Consider the following 19,989-nt stretch of genomic DNA (forward strand, 5'->3'; position numbering starts at 1 on the left):
TATTTCTGATGTTCACTTTGATATGATGTAGAATGTAAGCTCCTTGATGTCAGGGATTGTGTTTTTGCCCCCTTTCTGCATCTCTAGTACTTAGCACAATGCCTGGCACTCAGCACAGGACATTGCACATAGTCAGCACTTACTAAATACTTGCTGTGTGATTGATTGAAATGCATTTTGTGAATCACTTTCTGCCAAGAGGTAAGAGACATGTTTCACTCTCAGTATTCTAGAATCATGATTGGTCATTTCATTGACCAGATTTCTTAGCTTTTCACATTTGTTTTCCTTTATGTAATTGTTGTCATTGTATAAATTGTTCTCTTGGTTCTGTAAACAGTTATTGTTGTTGTTCAGAGTATCTGATTCTCTTGACCCCATTTTGGGGTTTTCTTGGCAAAGATACTGGAGTGGTTTGCCATTTCCTTCTCCAGCTCATCTTACAGATGAGGTAACTGAGGTAAACAAGGTTAAGTGACTTGCCCAGGGTCACACAGCTAGTAAGTGTCTGAGGTCAGATTTGAACTCACGAAGATGAATTTTTCTGCTTCCAAGCTCATCCCTTTATGCACTGTGCCACCTAGCTGCTCAAACAGTTATTAAGCACCTACTATGTACCAGGAATTGTGCTAAGTGCTTGGGATACAAAGAAAGGCAAAAAACTCAAACTCCTCAAATTAAAATACCAGCCCCTGCTCTCAAGGAACTCACAGTCTAATGTAGAAGATAACATATACATATATATGTACAAACAAGATATGACCACGATCAATTGGAGATGATCAACAAAGGGAAGGCATTAGTATTGAGGTGGATTGGGAAAGACTTCTTGTAGAAGGTAGGATTTTAGCTTGGACTTGAAGCAATCCAAGGAAGTCAGAAGGCAGAAATGAGGAGGGAGAGCACTTCAGGTATGGGGGATGCTAGGAGCTTCAAGATGGACTGTCTTGTGTGAGGAAGCAAGGAGGTCAGTGTCAAAGTATAAGAAAGCTGGAAAGGGAGGAAGAGGTCAGTTTGTAAAAGTTTCAAAAGTCAAACAGAGGATTTTATATTTGATCCTGGATGTGATAGGAAGACACCAGAGTTTATTGAATAGTGAAATCAAATTGTCAGCCCTGTACTTTAGAGAGATCACTTTGGCAGTTGAATGGAGAATGAGTTGGGGTTGGGAGAGACTTGAGGCAAGGAGACCAACCACAAGCTATTAGAATAATTCAGGTGTTACATGATAAAGATCTAAGGCAACAGTGTCAGAGGAGAGAAGAGGGGAGTATTTGAAAGATATTAGGATGGTAATATCAATAGATCTTGGCAACAGATATGGGAAAGGGAATGAGAATGAGGAGTCAAAGATGATACCTGGTTTGTAAGTCAAGGTATCTGGGAGCATAGTGGTGCCCTTTGAAAGGAAGTTAGGGATGGGAGGGTGTTTGGGGCAAGAGATAGTTAAGTTTAGGACATTGTTGAGTTTAAGATGTCTACAGGACACAGCTAGTTCTAAATGTACAATCAAAAGGTGAAGATGAAAGTATGGAAGTCATCAAAGAGGTCAGGGCTGGAAAAGTAGATATGAGAATTATTGGCATAGAGATGCTAATTGAATCTATGGGAACTGATGAGAGCACCAGCAGTATGGAAGGAGAAGAGAAGATGATCTAGGACAGAGCCCTATGGGACATCCACCATTAATGGGCAAAATCTGGATGAAGATCCAGTAAAGGAGACTGAGAAGGAGCAGTCAGATAGGTAGGAGGAGAATCAGGAGAGGGTAGTGTCCCAAAAACCTAGAGAGAAGAGAATATTAAGAAGAAGAGAGTGATTGATAGTGTTAAAGTTTACAGAGAGGTCAAGAAGGATGAAGATTGAAGACTGTTCAGTTGATTTAGAAACTAAGAGATTATTAGTAATTTGAGAGAGAGGAGAATGATAAGGTCAGAAGACTGTAGAGAGTTAAGAAGAGAGTGAGTGGAAAGGCAGTGGTTGCATTGATTATAGAGGGCCTTTTTCAAGAGGTTAGCAACAAGTTATGGGAAGGATCAAACAAGGGTATTTTGAAGATGGAGGAGACATGGGAAAATCTGTGCCCGGGAGAGAAGTATCCAGTAGAGAGGGAGAGGTTTAAGGTAAGTGAAAGAGTGGGAATGGTCTATGGGGCAAATAGTTGGACTTCAGATAGAATAGGATTACTTGTGTATATAAAGGGATTGGCCTTGGCAAGGAAAAAGACCACTTCATTATGTGAGATAAGGGTGAAGGAGGAGATAGTGAGAGAAGGCATCTGGGTGATATGAAATGAGGAGGAGAGAGAAGAGGGAGCTCTTGGCAAATGACCTCAATTTTTTTCAGTGAAATATGAAGCAACCCTCAGCTGAGAGGTTTGGGGGAGGAGAATCACGAGAAACTTAAGGCATGATGAAAAAGTCTGTAAAAGCCACTATGGTGAGTAGGATAATGAGTCAATTAGGAAAGCGTAAAAGGATTGCTGCATTGAGGGCCCAGCTGAGGTTATGTCTTAACTGAGATTATGTAACATATATTTGTGGGGTAATTAGGTGGTACAGTGGATAGACAGCTGGGTCAGGAAGACTCAGTTTCCCTAATTCAAATCTGGTCTCAGACCCTTACTAGCTATGTGACCCTGAGCAAGTCACTTAATTTTATTTGACTCGATTTCCTCATCTGTAAAATGAGCTGGAGAAGGAATGGCAAACTACTCCAGTATCTCTGCCAAGAAAAACCCAAATGGGGTCATGAACAGTTGAACATGACTGAAAAAAGGCTGAACAATGACAATAATTGGACATTTGTAGTAGATCCAGTCAGTGTTGCTTAGTGATTTTCTCCAGTTTCATTGAGTAGCACATAAGTAGGAGTGAAGGCAATAGAGCATGGGAATAATCCAGGGTTGAGGCTTCTCAAATCTTCAATAGGATAAGGGAGCAAGGGACTTGAGAGAAGACAGAGTCGAGCTGAACTGGTTCTACAAGGGGTCAAGACAGGGAAGGAAAGAGAGTATAGCTAATGTAGGGGTAAAGGCCTTAGAAAGAACTAAGGGGCCAAGAGATTGGAGGTCATGATGAGGGAGAGGAACATGGTTTGGGGTTCTAAGATAGAGAGATGGATGGAATGACAACAAATTGTGATCAGATAATGGGAATTTTCAAGTTCATAAACATGGAAATGGTGTATTTATGGGTGATGGCAAAATCAAGGCTATCAAGGCTATCTTTGTGTAGCTGAGATGGAGTGGAGAAGGAGGTCAAAGGAACTAAGTGAGGTGTGGAACTGGGATATAAAACTGTTTGAGGAAGTATTGATAGGGGTTGAAGTTCCCTAGCCCTAGTACAGGGCTTCTTAAACTTTTCCCACTATCAATCCCTTCAGTGCTTCTTAAACTGTGGGGCAAGACTGTGTGAGGGCAGAGGTTGGGAAGGAGAGAAAGACTGTGAGGCAGGCATTGAATTCACTGAGGAAAGAAGGATGAGATGTCTTGAAGGTGGGTAGACAACAGCCAGCAGAATTTTGATTGGGTGGTAGACCTGGATTGAGTAAACCTTAAAGAAGGAGAAGTTATTAAGAGATAGAGGTAGGAGGAGAGCCTGGAGGTGGCAATGGGGAGCAAGAAATATTTTAATTCTTGCAATGCAGCCAGTGATGGAAACAGTGGCTACAGAGATTGTGTCATCAAGAGGGAGCCTGGTCTCAGTGAGAACCAGAAGATGAAAGGAGTAGGAAAGGAAAAGGAAAAGATTTAAGAAGGAAGCAAATTTGTTACCAATGCTCTGAATATTCCAGAGAGCACAATGGAAGGGGTGGTAGCTTTAGAGTGTGATATTGGAAGGACAGTCAGGTTGAGATGGATGGGAATAAAGGAGTGGATAGTAAGGGGTGGAGAATAGGGTTTGTATTATGACAGGAGGTCATGATCACTTAGATAAGTAGGGTATGACTGGGTGGGAGTTTATTAGTGCTAGAAGGAACGGGCAATTGATGGGAAATTTCAAAAATAATTTTACTATAGTTTCTTTAATCTGTGTAAATATATTTTAAATATAAATAATTATAAGCAAGTAAAATTTTACTTTGAAATAAAACTTTTCATTCTAACAACTCTACTTTTTTTGCCCTTTGGATTAAAAAAAAATGTTCAACTGCTGTGGCTTGGTCTCTCAAAGTCTTCTTGATTTCTAGTCCTTCTATGGTTCATTTCAGGAGTTTAAGAGGGTTAATGACATCACCAGGTGTTCAGTCTCAAGGTTTTGTCTTTTAAGGGTGTTGGGCAATGGTTCTGCTTATTTCATTTCTCATCATTTCATACAAGTCTTTTCAGGTTTCTATAAATTTATCCCTTTCCTTATGTCTTATGGCATAATAATATTTCATTACAGTCATATACCATATACCTTTGTTCTCAAAGGGAAAGACCCGTAAAAAGCCTCTTTCCATAAATGAAGGTTAGCAAGTACTTATGTTTGCACTCAAGATCAAAAGGGAAAAGGGAGTCTTCTCTGCCATAATCACTGACTTTCAATGGCCAATAGGATCACTGATTAGCTCTTGGCTGCATTCATAGAGGCAGGATCCAAAAGACTGGCAGATTAGGTCAAATTTAAGAAGATAAACTTCAATAGGAAGCAATGTAAAGGTCTGCCTTAGGGTTCAAAAAATCAATTGCACAAATAGAGGATGGGAGATGTGTGGCTGAACAGTAGTTTCTGTAATGAAAAAGATCTTTAGGTTTTAGTGAACTGAAAATATGGTAAGAATCAAAATCATGATATGGTGTAGAAAAAAACAAGTTCGATCTTAGCCTGAGTTATTGTATGAGAGCATTAAGAATGAAGAAAGTGGTGGTCCCACTGTACCTTCTTCTTCTGGATCACATTTGTGTTCCTGGACTTTGGGAATTTGCATAGGCCAGTCTCCCTTGCCTGGAACACTCTCCCTGCTCATTTCTGTCTCTTGGTTTCCTTGGCTTCCTCCAAGTCCTAGATCAAACACTACTTTCTTTGGGAACCTTTCCTGATCCCCCTTCATCCCATTCCCTTCCCTCTGTAGATTATCTCTATTTATCTTGTATATATGTGTTGCATATTGTCTTCCCTACTGCACTGTAAGCTCCCCAAGGGCAGGAACTGTCTTTTCCCTTTTTTTGTATTTTCGACACTTAGCACAGTGTCTGGCAGATAACAGGTGTTTAATAAATGTTTATTGACTGACTGATTAAGCTCAGTTTTGAAAGCCACATTTTAGGGAGGACTTTGACAAACTAGAGTATATCTGGAGGAAAGTGACTGAGGTGGTGATGAGCCTAGAGATCGTGCTATCTGTGGATTGATTGAAGGGATTGAGGATGTATAGTGAGGAGAAGAAAAGACTTAGGGGAACATGATAGTTGCCTTCAAGTATTTGTTTGTAGGACCTTAAATTAGTTTCTTTCTTTCTGTGGGACTCAGCTTTCTCATCTGTGAAATGAGAGAATTGGACTCTCAGACAGTTTCGAAGGTACCTTCTACCTCTATATTATATGATCTCTTGGGTCTGTAGGATTTATTCTGCTGGCTCCAGGGGCAGAACCAGGAACAATGAGGGAAAGTTGTAGAGAGGCAGATGAATAACTTTCTAGTTCTTAAAATCATCCCAAAGTGCTTCGAAAAGAAGTGAGTTCCCCAACCTGCTCATGACAGTCTGCAGAGTCATTTATCAGGGATCTTGTAGAAGGTCTCCCATTCAGATAAAGAAGCCTCAGAGGCTTCTTCTTAGCCCTGAGAGTCTAAGATTTTCTTCTTTCTTCTCCTCCTCCCCAGAAGACATCCTGAACGATTGCTCCATCCATCCTCTGACACCATCTCCTGTGACTGTGTGGGTGGGGAGAAGTGAGAGAGTGAGTAGGGCAAAGGAGGAAAGATCAGTTGATGCCAGGACCATGGAAGGGACAGTTGATATTTATGTAAATCAAGGGTCGGCCCCCAAGAAGAGAACCAAGAAGAAAGAGGCCCCAGCAGGTAATACCAGTAAGCGAAAGTAGGGGCGGTGGTGGTGGTAAGGACAGGAGAAGTCTCCTTGGAGTTGTGACTCTGAAGGGATAGAGAAGGGGGAAACCTAAGGCCAGGAGGCTGGGCCCTTGCATGCTTGAGGGTGCATCTGCCTGTCTCTGCCTTCTTCAGATACCTCTGTTGGTTACATGCAGGTACCCAGAGATCTTCCCTTTAGTCTGCTCTAATCTAAGCCCCTGGTTCATTTCTTCCAGAATCGGGGAGTAAGATGGGACCCAGGATGCCAGAGAGAAGGCATTTTAGGTAGGAGAGATTTGAAGCTCGATGGGGAGAGAGAGAGGAGGGTTCTGGAACTCATGATGTCCATGTTCCTTTAAAAAATATTTGCATTCTGAACTTCAGAAACACCAAATAAAACGAACATTTCCGTATACAAAGCAGAACATAGAAAAGAGCATTGTTCATAAACCCCAAATTCCCACTTTGTACTTTTTGCTTTTCCTTTTAAGTAATTAATGAAGTCAACATGTAACTTTCAAAGCCGTTCTGCTTGTCTGGGTTTTCTTCTGGCCTTCCTTCTGTTCTCTCCCTTGCATTTAAAAAATGCTTCAATGAACCACTTTTCCTTTTTCTTTCTGATGACTCTGTCACTGGTTCCCACCCCCTTGCCTCCAATTCCCCATCTCCAGCTTAAAAAAAGAAAACCAAGTCCTGGTAACAAATATACACAGTCAAGCAAATCAAATTCATTTGTTGGTTGTGTCTGAAAAATGTATGTTGTTCTATATCACGAGTCCACATTCCTTTTGTCTTGGGCAACAGGCTTCGTTAGTGAAGCTTCTGAATCTTGGTGGGATGCTCAGGTTCTTCAAGTAGATGACAAGAGGGATCTGGTGCTGAGGAACACGATGCCTTGGCTCTTTGGACCTCTGAAGCCTTTGTCTGGTCCCTCCAGGTGCCCAAAGATTTAGAGAGGAGGATGACCCTGACTATGAGAACATCTCTGTGATTGCAAGGAAACAGAATGGTTCTGTGGAACAACAATCGATGTCCATCCAGTGGGGTAAGGAAAGTTCCTTGCTCCTTGTCTCACTCTGCTACAACTCTGCTGGTCTCAAGCTCAGGCTCAGCTAAGGACATGGCTCACCATGGGAGGGACAATACTACTTAGGACTGTAGGCAAAAACAGAACAGCCCTGCCCTCAGGGAGATTATATTTTATTGGTGGAGGCGGGAGAACATAGACACAGACTTCCTATATGTTTTGTATTTCTGTGTATGTGTACATGTTTCCCCAGTAGAATGTAAGGTCCTTGAGGTTAGTGTTTTGTTTTGTATCCCCAGGACCAAGCTCAGGTCTTAGCACATAGTAAGTAGTTGCTTAATAGATACATATTTAAAGAATGAAAATAATACAGAAATAATTTCTGAGAGCAAGGCAAGGGCACTAGGAGCTGGGATGAGGGGTAGGAATCCAGAAAGACCTGTTGTAGGAGGAGGTGGCATTTGAGCTGAGTTTCAAAAGAAAGCTAGGAATTCTGAGAGGCAGAAGTGTGGAGGGGAGTGTATTTCTGGCATGAAGACTGGAGAGGACATGTCCTGGACAAACAGCAAGTTTAGCTGGAATGTAGAATGCAAAAACAGGATAAACCTGGGTAGGCTAGAGCCAGACTGTAAAGGGAGTTTAGACAGAGGAGTTTAGATTTGGTCTTGGAGGTAATAGGGAGCCCTTGGAGGTTCTTGAGCGGGTGGGGAGGGGGTGTAACATGATCAGATCTGTACTTCAAGAAAAACTCCTTGGGGCAGTTGTGTGGGGGTTGGAATAGAGTAGGGAAAGATGTGAGTCAGGGAAAGCAACTAGAAGGCTATTGCTATAGCCCAGGAGAGGTGATAAAACTCTAAACTGAAGTGGTAGATGGTTGAGCACAGAGGAGGAATGTGGGAGATGTGAAGCTAGAAGAGATAAGCCCTAGGAAGATTTGGGTTCAAATCCTGCCTCAGACACTTGTTAGCTCCGACTTTGGGCAAATTACCTAGCCTTTTCAGCCTCAGTTTCCTCATCTGTAAAATGAGATGTTGCACTCTATGATTTGGTGATCCTATGAGGCAGGGAGATGGAAGGGTTGAGCATGGCTGAGCTTTCAAACCTAGAAGACTAGAAGAAGGGTAGTGTCCAACAGAAATAGGGACACTAGGAGGAGAGCAGGGTTTAGAGGGAAAGATAGGTAATGCTTTGGACATACAGTTACCCATTATGTAAAAGACCCTGTGCAGGATATGGAGGGGTCCAAAAATACATGTATTCTTTTCAAGGAGCTTACAACCTAATAGAAGAAGGCACAAAAAACAAGTAAATACAGTTGGTAGGGAAGTGAAATCAGTGCAAAGGAAGGGAGAAGTCAAGGAAGGCTTTCTAGAAGGGGCGTTGGAGTTGGAGTCTAAAGGCTGGCTAGGAATTCGAGAGGGCGAGGGTGACTATGGCTAGTGGGAACAAAGGCAGAAAAGTGGAAGCCAGAGTGGGGAGAGGGGCTGTGTTCAAGGGAGCAAAGAGCTGTCCATTTTAGTTAAAGCACAGAATACACAGAAGGTATTAGTGCCAGACTAATTTCTTCATTCTTGGATTCAGCCAACATGGACCAAATAATTGATTCTCAGTTTGGGGATTTACAACATCGGTAGTACATGGGGTGTTCAGGAGCACTAGCACCTCTGGAACTGATGGAGAGGTCCAGAAAAAGAGCAGAGGGGAAACTGAGAAGGGAGAGATGCTTTTCAGCTGTGTTTGAGGAGGTTTCCAGAAGGAGGCTACTCCTGAGTTGAGGATGTTTACAGGTTAGAGAACTGGTAAGAATCCCATAGATGAAGAGAGAGGGGCAGGCCATTTTGGATTCAGGGACTAGTGTGACAAAAGGCAAATAGATAGTGTGAATGGTCTGGTCAGGCAAACTAAGTAAACCAAATTTGTTGGAGAGTAGTTCATCCATCATAATGGAGGAAACCATTATGAGACTCATTCATTCATTCAACGAATATTAACATAATGCCTGAGGCATCGCCTCCAACCCTATTTCTACTCACTAGCTTCATCTTTTTATATCCCCTCAGGGTTCTTAGGGTTTGCGCTGAGGGACAGGAATGTATTTTTCTAGTGCTATAGTTTGCCAGTTTCTACCAGTGTGTTTACCACCTTGGCTTTTAGAAAGGGCTATTTTACTATGTATATCAAACATAGTTTGATACAAATAGTTGGTACAAATCTTTCCCTCAAAGGCTGTGACAGACTTTTCCACAAGTACATACATACAGAGTTAAAGGGAAAGTGGGATCAAAGTTAGAGGGCATATTTAGTCAATAAACAATAGTCAATACCCCTTTATTAAACACCTACTATGTGCCAGGACTCTGTTAAGCACTGGTGATACAAATATGAAAAAAGAAAAGTTCCTGACCTCAAGGAGCTTACTTAGCAAGGGATAGATATCTCATAACTTCTTAAGATCATCTTAAGGAAGTCCCTCTCAAGTATGGTATACTGATAAATAAAATAAGTGTAGAATAATTTTATATATATACACGTATACACATAACATGTAAAAATGTGTATACGTGTATATATACATGCATATATACATAATATACACATGCATACATATACATGCACACATATAATGTACCTTTTTGTATACAACGGTAGCCATCTCTAGGGCAGGGGGAGGGAGAAGAAAAAAAATAAATTTCCATGATAATTTTGTTGTATATTTGAAAAGAGTATCAAGTTGTACATAGTGGATTTGCAGCTTCATGTGCAGTCATCTTTTTTATTGTACTATATTATAGAAACCCTTGTTTTATTTCATAAATTAAAAATAAAACTTACTAATGTTTTAAAAAAAGTATGGTGTATATTTCCTGCTGGCTTCTTTGTAAAACCTTGAATCTGCTTTCCTCACAACATCCAGTGGGTTCTTGGCTCCAGCTTGTGAGGTTTAGGTGATTCTGGGGAAGACAATGATGACAAGTCCCAAACCTTTTCTCCTCAGAATTTCACAAGGTCCTCCTTCAGTTATGAATGATGAAGAGGGGTGGGGAGGGGCCCAGGTCTAGGGATGAGAAAGAACTGCTTTCCAAGCAGTTCCTGCTCAGGGATTAGGTTGGAATACTCTCTCTTGACTTGTTGCTCACTTGTTGGCAAAAGTGGTTCCTTCCAGAGGTCACTCAACTGGGTCTCTCTCATCCTCAGCCCCTGCTGCTTCAGCTCCAAGCAATTCCTCAGGACTCTCCTTGGTGCACAAATCTATTGTGTGTCTTTACCTCCTCCTGGCTCTGTGTTTCCTGCTGTGCATTGTCCTGTTGTCTCTGGTGGTGGTAAAAGGTGAGTGTGAGGGGTGTGTGTGTGAGGGAGGGGTGGTAAAGGGGAAAGTGGAGAAGAGAGGGGCATGGCTCCACATGCCCATACCTGGGCCTGGCATCCTCTCTGTTCTGTCATTTCCTCCAGTCCAGACCCCTCCATTATCCTATCCAGACCCCATACTACACTTACCTGATCCTACCTCATACCTTCTCCCAGGCCCTAACCATTGCCCTTCCAGTCCTTCACCCACTCCAATTCTTCTCCTGTCTTTTCTTTCTGACTTTTCTTCTTTCTGTCTCTTTCTCACCCTCTTTCTAATTCTTTCCCACTTTTTTTTTTCCATTTCTCTCTCTCTGTCCCCATGCTTTGATGTTTCTATCCCCATTTCTCTATCTCTATTTCCTTACCCCACTCCCCTTATTCCTTCACCTCTTCCCCTGATCAACTCCAGGCTGAATCCCAGGCTTACCCTCTCCTTTATTTTTTCTCTCCAGGCTCTGATTTTTCCGAGAAGCTGATGAGTATGAACAGCGAGCTGTGGAATGGTAAGGTGGAGGAACTGAGGTGGGGGGAAGTTGTGAGTCTAGGAGAGGCACAGGAGAACTGTGGGGAAAAGTCAGCCCTGAGCACAGGGCAGAATTAATCCCTGGGCATTTGGGAAAGAGGGGGCAAAGGTTAGTGCATCACCTCTCTCTTTTCCCTCTGGGACTTCCTTGTTCTAAAAAATGTTCTCTCTCTCTGTCTCTCCTCCTCTGTGTCTCTGTCTCTCTTTCCTCTATATTTTTCCTCTCTTTTTGTTTTACTTATTTCCCATAATAATGCTAACATTTATATGAAACATGATTTGCAAAATATTTTGAGCTCAGTTTCTCATTCGATATTTATGTATTTCGCATTTATTTATCTGTGTCTGTGTTGTCTTCTCCCAACAAGAATGTGAGTCCCCTGAGGGTAGAGACTGTCTGCTTTGGTCTTTATATCCTCATTGACTAGCACAGTGCCTACTACTTTGGAGGGATTTAAATATTTGTTGAATGAAAGAATGAATGAATGAATGTCTCTTTTTGGATCTCTTAGTCTCTGGTATCCTCCAGAAGGAACAGGATAATACGCAGGAACTGGAGACAAAGATTATTAGAATAAAGACAGTCAGTGATGCTTGTGATAAGAAGGTGAAACAAATTAAAGCAGGTATTCCTATCCTTCAGCACCCAGTGCTGGGTGAGGGTGAATGAAGGTGGGGAATGGAGTAGATGGCGTGGAACTGCCCATTTCTGATGAGGGGAGAGATAAGGGTCCCCAGAGGTTAGGGGGAAAAGGAGGGTCTTGATTGAGTAATGGGGCTCTGGCGGAGATATCTCTGGGAGAGGTATATCTCTGGAATAGAAAGCTTTGGGAAGAGAGGGTGAAGGGTTTTATATCTGGCTCTAGGGTCTTCTCTCCATCTTCTCTTTTGCAGAGCTGTTAAGCAACACCCTGATGCTGAATGCTTTGAATACTCAAGTGAAAAAACTGGAGATGGCTCAAAAAGCAGGTTAAGTGGGCAGAAATCCCTTATGCAGGGTGGGGGAAGGAAGTGTAAGAGATGACTCCCAAGGGCATGTAATGTAGAGCCTGATCTTATGTCTTCCTCCCTCCCAGGACCAAGTTCCACTGCGTCAACCGGCTAAAGAAGATCAGTCTTTCATCTGGAGGCCAGATCTCTCTGGTCTCAGTTTCTCTCATGTGATCTGGGTGTGTTTGGGTGCTTTTGAACAGTATGTAACATGATTTAAGATTCTCAAAGAAAAAGAGAAAAGTCAGACTCTGGACATCATTCCCTCTCCCGTTAGTGTGTGCTTTCCCAGGTTCATGTTTACATGTTTATACCAAGTGTGCCTCAGTGTGTATAACTATATTGGGTATGTCCATGTGTGTCTTTCAGTGTATGAATATTTACAAGAAGGGATGAGTGTGTAGGAGAGCAGGGCAGAGGCCACCTCCAGGTGTAAGGTCATGCTGGTTGGTCCCAGAAGTCTCCTTTATACTAAAGCACTTGTCTCTCAGGTAGGCCCTGGAGGAAGAAAAGAGAGATGGATGAATACCGATACCCAGGGGTTTCCTGGTAGCTCAGCGGGGCCCTTGATTCCGATGGGTTTGATTCAGATTTTAAAATTTTCTTTAAAATATTTTTTATTTCTATGTTTTGTTTTTATCACTTCCCGATAATATCTCGCCATCATCCAAACTTGGCTTAGATGTCTATATACATCTTACATTTTAAAATGTAAAATCATTACTATATAATATTTTCTTTTTGGTCTGGACCTTTGATTTCATTGGTGGAGGAATTCCTCAGTACAGAAACTCCCTCTATAAATGCAAATGAACAACACACACACATTACAGTTTCTAGGCTATTTACTAAATGACTAGATGGCTCAGAGAACAATGGGGAACCTGTAACATATAACCAGTAAGGAACTATGGAGCTCTCCTCCTCCTCCTCCTCTTCAAGAAGAGAAGAGGGCCTGGTCCTGTGGCAAGGGCAGGGAGGACCTGTTAATATCATCTGTATTTTACAGCTGATGAAATTGAGTCAGACAGCATTTAAGTGACTTGCCCAAGGTGACATGGGTATGAAGTGTCTGAGGCTGGATTTTTGACTCTAGACTCAGCTCTCTATTTACTATACCACCTATCTGTCCCTATATTTGTTACATTCCTGTAGCGATCTTTAGAGCCCTCTATCTATCTAGTTGTGTGACTATGGGCAAGTTGTTCATTCATCCATTGAAAGATAGTTTACAGTGGTGTATAAAGTATTGGACTCAGAGTTACGAAGACCCAAGCTTGAATTCTGCTTCGGACCCTTTCCAGCCCTGTGATGGAGGGCAAATTATTTAACCCCCTTAGTCTCAGTTTACTTATGTGTAAAAAGTTGACACCTGCTTCCCAGGATGGCTGTGAAGATCAAATGCGATAACATACATAAAGGATATTGCAAATTTTGGGGCATGTAAATGTTCTCTATTTTACTTATTTGTATTGAATGAGTGGGGTGTATACGTGTGTGTGTGCCTAAATTTAGAAGAGGTTCAGGAAGGGGAGGAGAAAAAAACACCCTAAGATTGTGCCCTTACAGCTTATGAGGAGAGATTGGTGGGAACACCCTAGTTCCCCTCTACTATTTCAGAAAACAGCAAACTGCCCAGTACTACATACTTAAATTGTGGATAATGGTATGTAGTACACAGTTTGGCCATCAGATGGCACTGTGGCTACCTATCTCTAGACTACGCCCCCTCTCATTGCTTGTGTTTTCTTCAGTGCCAGTTATTGTCTGGTTGGTCCCTAGGTCCAACAGAAATCTAGCTCCTATGTTCTGGAATATGGCCCATAGTTATCATAAATACAAAATTGTTCTCATCAAGTATTCATTTCCATACCCCACTCCATTCATAAAATCCGGCAATTCACTGTTTTTTCTTTAAAAAAAAAAAGGAATTTTATTGATGTTTTTAAAGTTGTTTTTACATCTCCCTTTCTGAATACATCCCTCTTTCCTCCCCTCCCCCCAAACTATCCTTTGTAACAGAATAAAAAGGAAAGTGGCTGAAAATGCAGCTCAGCAAAACTAACCAATATATGTAACAATAACACTCGGCATTTACATGGTACTTTGAGATTTGGGAAGCACTTTATGAAAATTATCTCATTTCACCCTTGAGACAGCCCTGGGAGGTAAGTGTTACTATTATCCCCATTTTACAGATGGGGAAACTGAGTCAGACAGAGGCTAAATGACTTACCAGGAGTGTCACAGTTAGTAAGAATCTTAGGCAGCTTGTGAACTCACCTGGACTTTTGGACTCCAGGTAGGGTGCTCTATACATGGTGCTACATAGCTGGCCCTTATATCTAGATATGTGTGTGTGTGTGTGTGTGTGTGTGTGAGACAGTGTATACAATTTGACAGTTCATTACTAACAGCCATGTGATCTAGTAATATAATAAGGCATCATAAAAACTCAAAACAATAGTAAAACCAAGACTTGTAAATTGCAGTATGTGGTATTGTGAAGTTTGGGTTGGTTCCTGTTTCTGCCTCCCTTCTGTCCAGTCAGTCTGATAAAATAGCAAAAATGAAAAAGATTGGGAAATTTTCCTTTTTATGATTTATATTTTATTTTTGCCCCCAATTACAAGTAAACACAATTTTTAACATTCTTTTAAAAACTTGAGTTCCCATTTTTCTCCCTTTTTGCCGCCCTGTCATCGAAAAGACAAGCAACTTGATATAGGATATACCTGTGCAGTCATGTAAAACATATTTCCACGTTAGTCATGTGAAAAAAAAACACAGAGCTAAAAAGAAAACCCAACCAAACTAAGAAAAGTAAAGAAAAGAAAAAGTGTGCTTCAATCTGCATTCAGATGCCATCAGTTATTTCTCTGGAGGTGAATAACATTTTTTTTATCATTAATGGACTGGGTAAGTTCCAAACCAAGAAGAGATTTCCTCAGCAAATGCTCTGAAGCAATAGGAAGGGGAAAAGATGACAACAAATTCAAGTTTTCCTTGACCTCACCAGACCACTGGATCTCAGTTTTGGTGTGATCAGGTCCACACTCCACTTCTGGGCTTGCCAGCTCTCAGTTTCTGCTCCCTGCCCCACACACCTCATGGTCTTCCATTATGGCATAGGGCCATGAAAGTTCTTAAAGAGTGAGTGCCTTCAGTTTTCTTTCCACTTTCCCCCTTTGGCATTTCTGGCAAGGCTTGCACTGGCAGAGAAGGCGGGGCTGCTAATTTCACCACCATGGCGACTGCTGTATGGCTTGGGGGGAAATTCTACCACCCCCTCTTTTGGGCACACGCTCTCCTCTTCCTCTCGCTCTCTGGCTGGCTTTCTCAATCCATCTCCCATTTCCCCTTTCTCCCTATTCTCTCTCCCCCTCCCCCAATTTCAACCTCTTCCTATGTACTGTTTGCTCCTTAAACATGTCCAAGTGAAACAACAAGTTTCACCACACTCTGCCATCCTCTCAAGCTCTCACCCTAGATCCCTCCTCCCTCTCTTGGCCAAAGTCCTTCAAAGAATTGTCTATACATTCATTGCTTCCATTTATTCTCCTCTTAACTCACTCTCCAAACCTTTGCAAATTGGCTTCTGACCTCATCCATCACTCATCTGAAACTGCTCTCTCCAAATGTTACCAACAATCTCATAACAACTGAATCTGACGGTCTTTCCTCAGACCTCATCTTTCCTGCTTGTTTGTTGCATTTAACCCCTGTTGACTACTCTCTCCTCTTTCTGGGCCTCAGTTTCCTTCTCTGTAAAATCTTTTTTTTAAGATGATCTGCAGCATGTGGTGCTCTTTATTGAGACCTTGGTGGCTGCAGTATACACTAAGGCACTTTTCTTATTTAAAAAATGGGTGAGGCTTTAATTAATTTCTCCATGATCTTGATAGCAAAATTTATATTACCTATTTCCTAGGACTGTTGGGAAGAAAACACTTTACACATTGCATTTCATTTTTGAAATGTGAACTTGAGTTATAATTATAATTATTTACTGTTAAGGAGGTTTTCCAGTATAGTCCTCCTTATTTTACAGATGAGGAAACTGAGGTACTATGATCTTGTCAAAGGATCATAGATATAGAGCTATCTAGACCTGGGTCTCAGTTCCCTTCTCTGTAAAATTTTGATACTAAAATTTATGCTACCTGGACTGTTGTAAAAAAAAGTGCTTTATAAATTTTATTTCTTTCTTGAAATGTGAACTTTGGCTGATAGTATTATTATTATTATTAGGAGCAGTAGTAATAGAGAACCTCAGAGACCATGTGGTGTAACATTTTCATTCCCCAATAGAGAAGTGGTCAAGAATAAAGAGTTCTTAAAAGAATTTCAAACTTTTAACAACCATACAAAAGACAAGTCCAAATTGTGAATGAGAGAAACTCAAATTAAAGACAACTCTGAAGTTTCACCTCTCACCCATGATATGGACAAAGATATAAAAGCTGGGAACAGTCAGTCTTGGAGGAAGCAGAAATTTGGATACACCAATACAACGTGGGTAGAACTCAGAAAAGGGAAAGGTTATGGGAAAGTGGGAATGGGAGAGTGAAATTATCTAATATTCTGGAAAGCAATGTGGAATTAAGTTAAGAAGGTGACTAAAGTGTTCATACCTACTGATACCACTGCCAGGTATATAACCCAAGGTAGTAAAAATTAGTATAATTAGGGAATTTCCCTCAACCTCTTTCTCCATCTGCTGGACTAGGACATGTACCCTGGAACTGAGCATGCACCTTGATCCCATATCTTAGGATCCTTGCTCAAGGTCATTGCTAAAGACCAGAGGGGTCTGGTTGGTCCCGATGTCCTGCCCTTCCCTCTTGTAAAAGAGAATTGTCTGCTAAGCATCAAGGCATTAAAGGGAAAGACAACTTCTCTCATCCTCTTCTTTCTTTTGAAATATGAGTTGGGATATTGACATCTTTCCTTTGTACTTCCCATGGGAGGCTGAGATTTTTTTTTATTCCCCTCCCTGTTTTCTCTGGTAACAATGACACCTGCCCTGTACACAGGCTGGTTTAGACAAACCTGAGACTGTACTTTGTCTCTTCTGCTTTCCCTCCCTGAGCATCCCAAACCTGAAAAAGGTTTTCCTAGCCTTGGTAGCAAATTTGTATTTGAGAGTTTGGGATCTCCTGGGTCTAGGACCTAGACCAGCACGAAGTTACCTAGATGATGACTTCCATGACAATTTGGTTGCTGAGGTGAAGTTAAATACCTGCTCAAAAGTCCCCCAAAATGTTTCAATATTTCAAGATTTGAAAAACAAATGGAACTTCAACCTTGTCTAAGACTATAATACAAGTTATGGATTACTGTATCAAAGTATTTCTCAATTCATGCAAATGAGTCTTTTGTACTGGTGGAAATACATAGGTGTACTCTTTCTGGTCAATTTTGTACATTGAGTACTTTTCTAGAAGGAACTCAATCCTTTTTGGGGAGAGTCCATACATGAACAAAACTTAAGTTTCACTTAAGAGGTTCCTTATCGAATTGTACTCTGAGGTAGATGCAAAATGAGCCAGAGTGAAAAAATAAGTTTGACTTCTCCCTCTAGAGCCGGGATCCCTTAAGTCTATACCTGGTCCACATAAGCCCAGAACTGGGGTGCTATTAGTGGCAGAAAGTGAACCTGCTTCCCTGGACTAGTGAGTTGTTAGAATAATAAGAAATATTTACCGTAGCATTTGTGTTTGTACCAAAGAAATTTACACAAAGTAGATCAATTGGGGACTGGCTGAACAAACTGTGGTACGTGAATGTAGCAGGATATTATTGCATTGTAAGAAATTAAAAATATGATGAATTCAGAGAAGAATGTGAAGACTGATGCAGAGTGAAAAAAGCAGAAACAGGAAAACAGTATACACGAAGACTGCAACACCTATGCAAATGGAAAGTACAAAATCTTCCAAGGTGAATGCTATAGAATTGTAGAAACCAAGCTTGGGCCTGGAGAAGAGTTAAGAGAATTGAACTCCTTTTCTTTGCAGAGATGGGGTGAGGGTGGAGAAGGGTAGGGGAGACTATGGATGTAGAGTATTGTATATACTATAAGACTTGGTTAATGTATTGGTTAGTTTTGCTGAACTTTTTTCCTCCTCTTTTTTTATTACAAGAGATGGCTTACTGAGGGAGTAGGAGAAGATATACTAAGAAATGAAGGTCTTGTAAAAACAAGAGATATAAATATATACCAAAAAAAAAAGAACCATGCAGATGGAAACAACTCCCCACTCCCCAAGAGATTCACCTTGATTATTGTGCCTATAAACTATTTACCTGATTATTTACCTTATTCCAAAGAGTAGGACCTTCATTTCAGGGTGTGTGTGCTGGTTGGCCAGTTTTCATTCCTCTCCTACCTTCGCTTCTGACTTTCCAAAATACACCAGCTTGTCTCAGTTGCAATCTCACTTTGGAACTTCCCTCAGTACTGTGGAGTATTCATCTACCTTTGTGGACTTTTCACCCAGGAATATCCCTTCACCATGAAGGTTCCTTTCTCCTACTGGTGAGTTCATCCTAGGCATCCACTTTGTGCAGTGGTCCAAGCTGGCCAACCTTCATTTCACTCCTAGCTTTGCTTCTGACTTTCTGAACTTCAACACTACTCCACCTCCCCCACTCCTACCCCAATGTGGACATCTCTTCCCCTTTTCGGCTTCTTTTCGTGCTATTTTTCCCCATTAGATTGTAAGCTCCTTGAAGGCAGGAAAAAAAAATCTAGTTTTCAATGATAGAGATTTCTAGAGACCAGTATAGAAAAGATGGTAATCCTGAAACAGGGACAGAGAGGGGAATATAAGGGAAACTCTGAAGGCTCTGGACTGCCAGCTGTTGTAAATCCTTTAGAATGGATGAGTTGGAGGAGAAGGCAAATCTCTCTCATTGTTCCTTCCTTGTTTTCTCCAGTTATAGTATGTAATTCAGAGATGGGGTACAACACACACATCTCTTCCCTTGTTTCTTTCCATGATCGCTGGTTGCAAGCTGTCCCAGAATTTCCCAAACTAACTCTCACAAAGGATGAAGGAAGAAGTTTAGATGATGATCAGAGATAGGACTGTGTATCTAAATTTCCTTTAGTTTTTACTATGTTCAATAAGCCTTGTGATCATATTATAGTAAATACTTCAAGTGGGAGCTCTATAGTGAAAGGGGAGAAATTTAGGTATCTGTAGTATGAGTCCTCTAGTGGCCAGTGGAGATAATGCAGCATTTTAGGATGAGAATTCTACATCTCCTTGTGATTCTGACAAACTATTGTGATGGTGGCTCAAGTAGAGTGCCATCTGGTGGCCACATAGACAGCACATTTCCTCGCTAGTGTCTTTCTGTAGACTTCACATGGGCTGCAGGGTAGCCTCATGATACAAAGAAGAAACCTGAGGGGTCACACAAAGTAATTCCAGGGGGCAGTTATATAAGGGGGACATGCCTTAGAAAAGTCCTCACGTATTTCTTTGTTGATATTGTGAGTTATTTTTGGTTTTCATTTCCTTCTCTAAACTCTCAGCAGCAGCATTCACTCCCATGGCTTCAAATGTCGTCTTTATGCACATAAGTACATAACTAGAATACAGTGCCAGTGAATTAGAGGGCACTACCTCCCTCTAGTTCAACACTATCTAGACAAGAAGAATAAGAGACAGTGTTGGAATCATCCTTGAATCTTTCTTCTCCTTCACTCCTTCATCCAATTAGCTGCCATGTCCTGAAGATTTATCTCTTCAGCATTTCTCAAATCCATTCCCTTCTTACTACTCACTTTGTCATTATTTTAGTATAGGTCTTTATACCTTCTCAGTTGGACTAGTTTCCCTATCTCTCGTCTTTCTCCTTCATCTTTCCTATAACATTTTTAGTCTTACTATGGAATAAGGCTGGTCATGTTTCTCCCGGGCTCAAAAAACCTTCTGTGGCTCCCTATCAGCTCTAAGATAAGAAACAAAATCTTTAGGCTGGCACTGAAAGCCCTCTACAAACTGGCTATGACCTATCCTTCCAGTTTTACCTTTCATTAATTTCTGTGACATGCTTGACATACCTGTCAGACT

General features: G+C 41.3%; 1 protein-coding gene across 2 annotated transcripts; it reads left to right on the forward strand.

Annotated features, from left to right (window-relative positions):
* Positions 1-5,913: 5,913 nt before the first annotated feature.
* Positions 5,914-13,338, forward strand: MCEMP1 (mast cell expressed membrane protein 1). 2 transcript variants are annotated; one of them, XM_072600885.1, is made up of 7 exons: positions 5,914-6,005; positions 6,952-7,059; positions 10,237-10,368; positions 10,842-10,892; positions 11,425-11,538; positions 11,807-11,881; positions 11,989-13,338. In XM_072600885.1, exons 1-7 carry the CDS (start codon positions 5,927-5,929, stop codon positions 12,015-12,017), a joined length of 588 nt encoding a protein of 195 aa, XP_072456986.1. In that variant the 5' UTR covers positions 5,914-5,926; the 3' UTR covers positions 12,018-13,338. The 2 variants fall into 2 exon arrangements, with proteins under 2 accessions (XP_072456986.1, XP_072456987.1); XM_072600886.1 differs by lacking the exon at positions 11,425-11,538.
* The last annotated feature ends 6,651 nt before the right edge of the window (positions 13,339-19,989 follow it).

Source organism: Notamacropus eugenii, chromosome 4 (genome assembly GCF_028372415.1).
Source record: "Notamacropus eugenii isolate mMacEug1 chromosome 4, mMacEug1.pri_v2, whole genome shotgun sequence".
Lineage (NCBI taxonomy): Eukaryota > Metazoa > Chordata > Mammalia > Diprotodontia > Macropodidae > Notamacropus > Notamacropus eugenii.

Coding starts and splice junctions, on each gene's coding strand:
- MCEMP1 (XM_072600885.1), top strand. CDS start 5,927: ATGGAAGGGACAGTTGATATTTATGTAAATCAAGGGTCGGCCCCCAAG. Junction 7,060..10,236: donor ATCGATGTCCATCCAGTGGG/GTAAGGAAAGTT, acceptor TCTCATCCTCAG/CCCCTGCTGCTTCAGCTCCA. Junction 11,882..11,988: donor GGAGATGGCTCAAAAAGCAG/GTTAAGTGGGCA, acceptor CCTCCCTCCCAG/GACCAAGTTCCACTGCGTCA.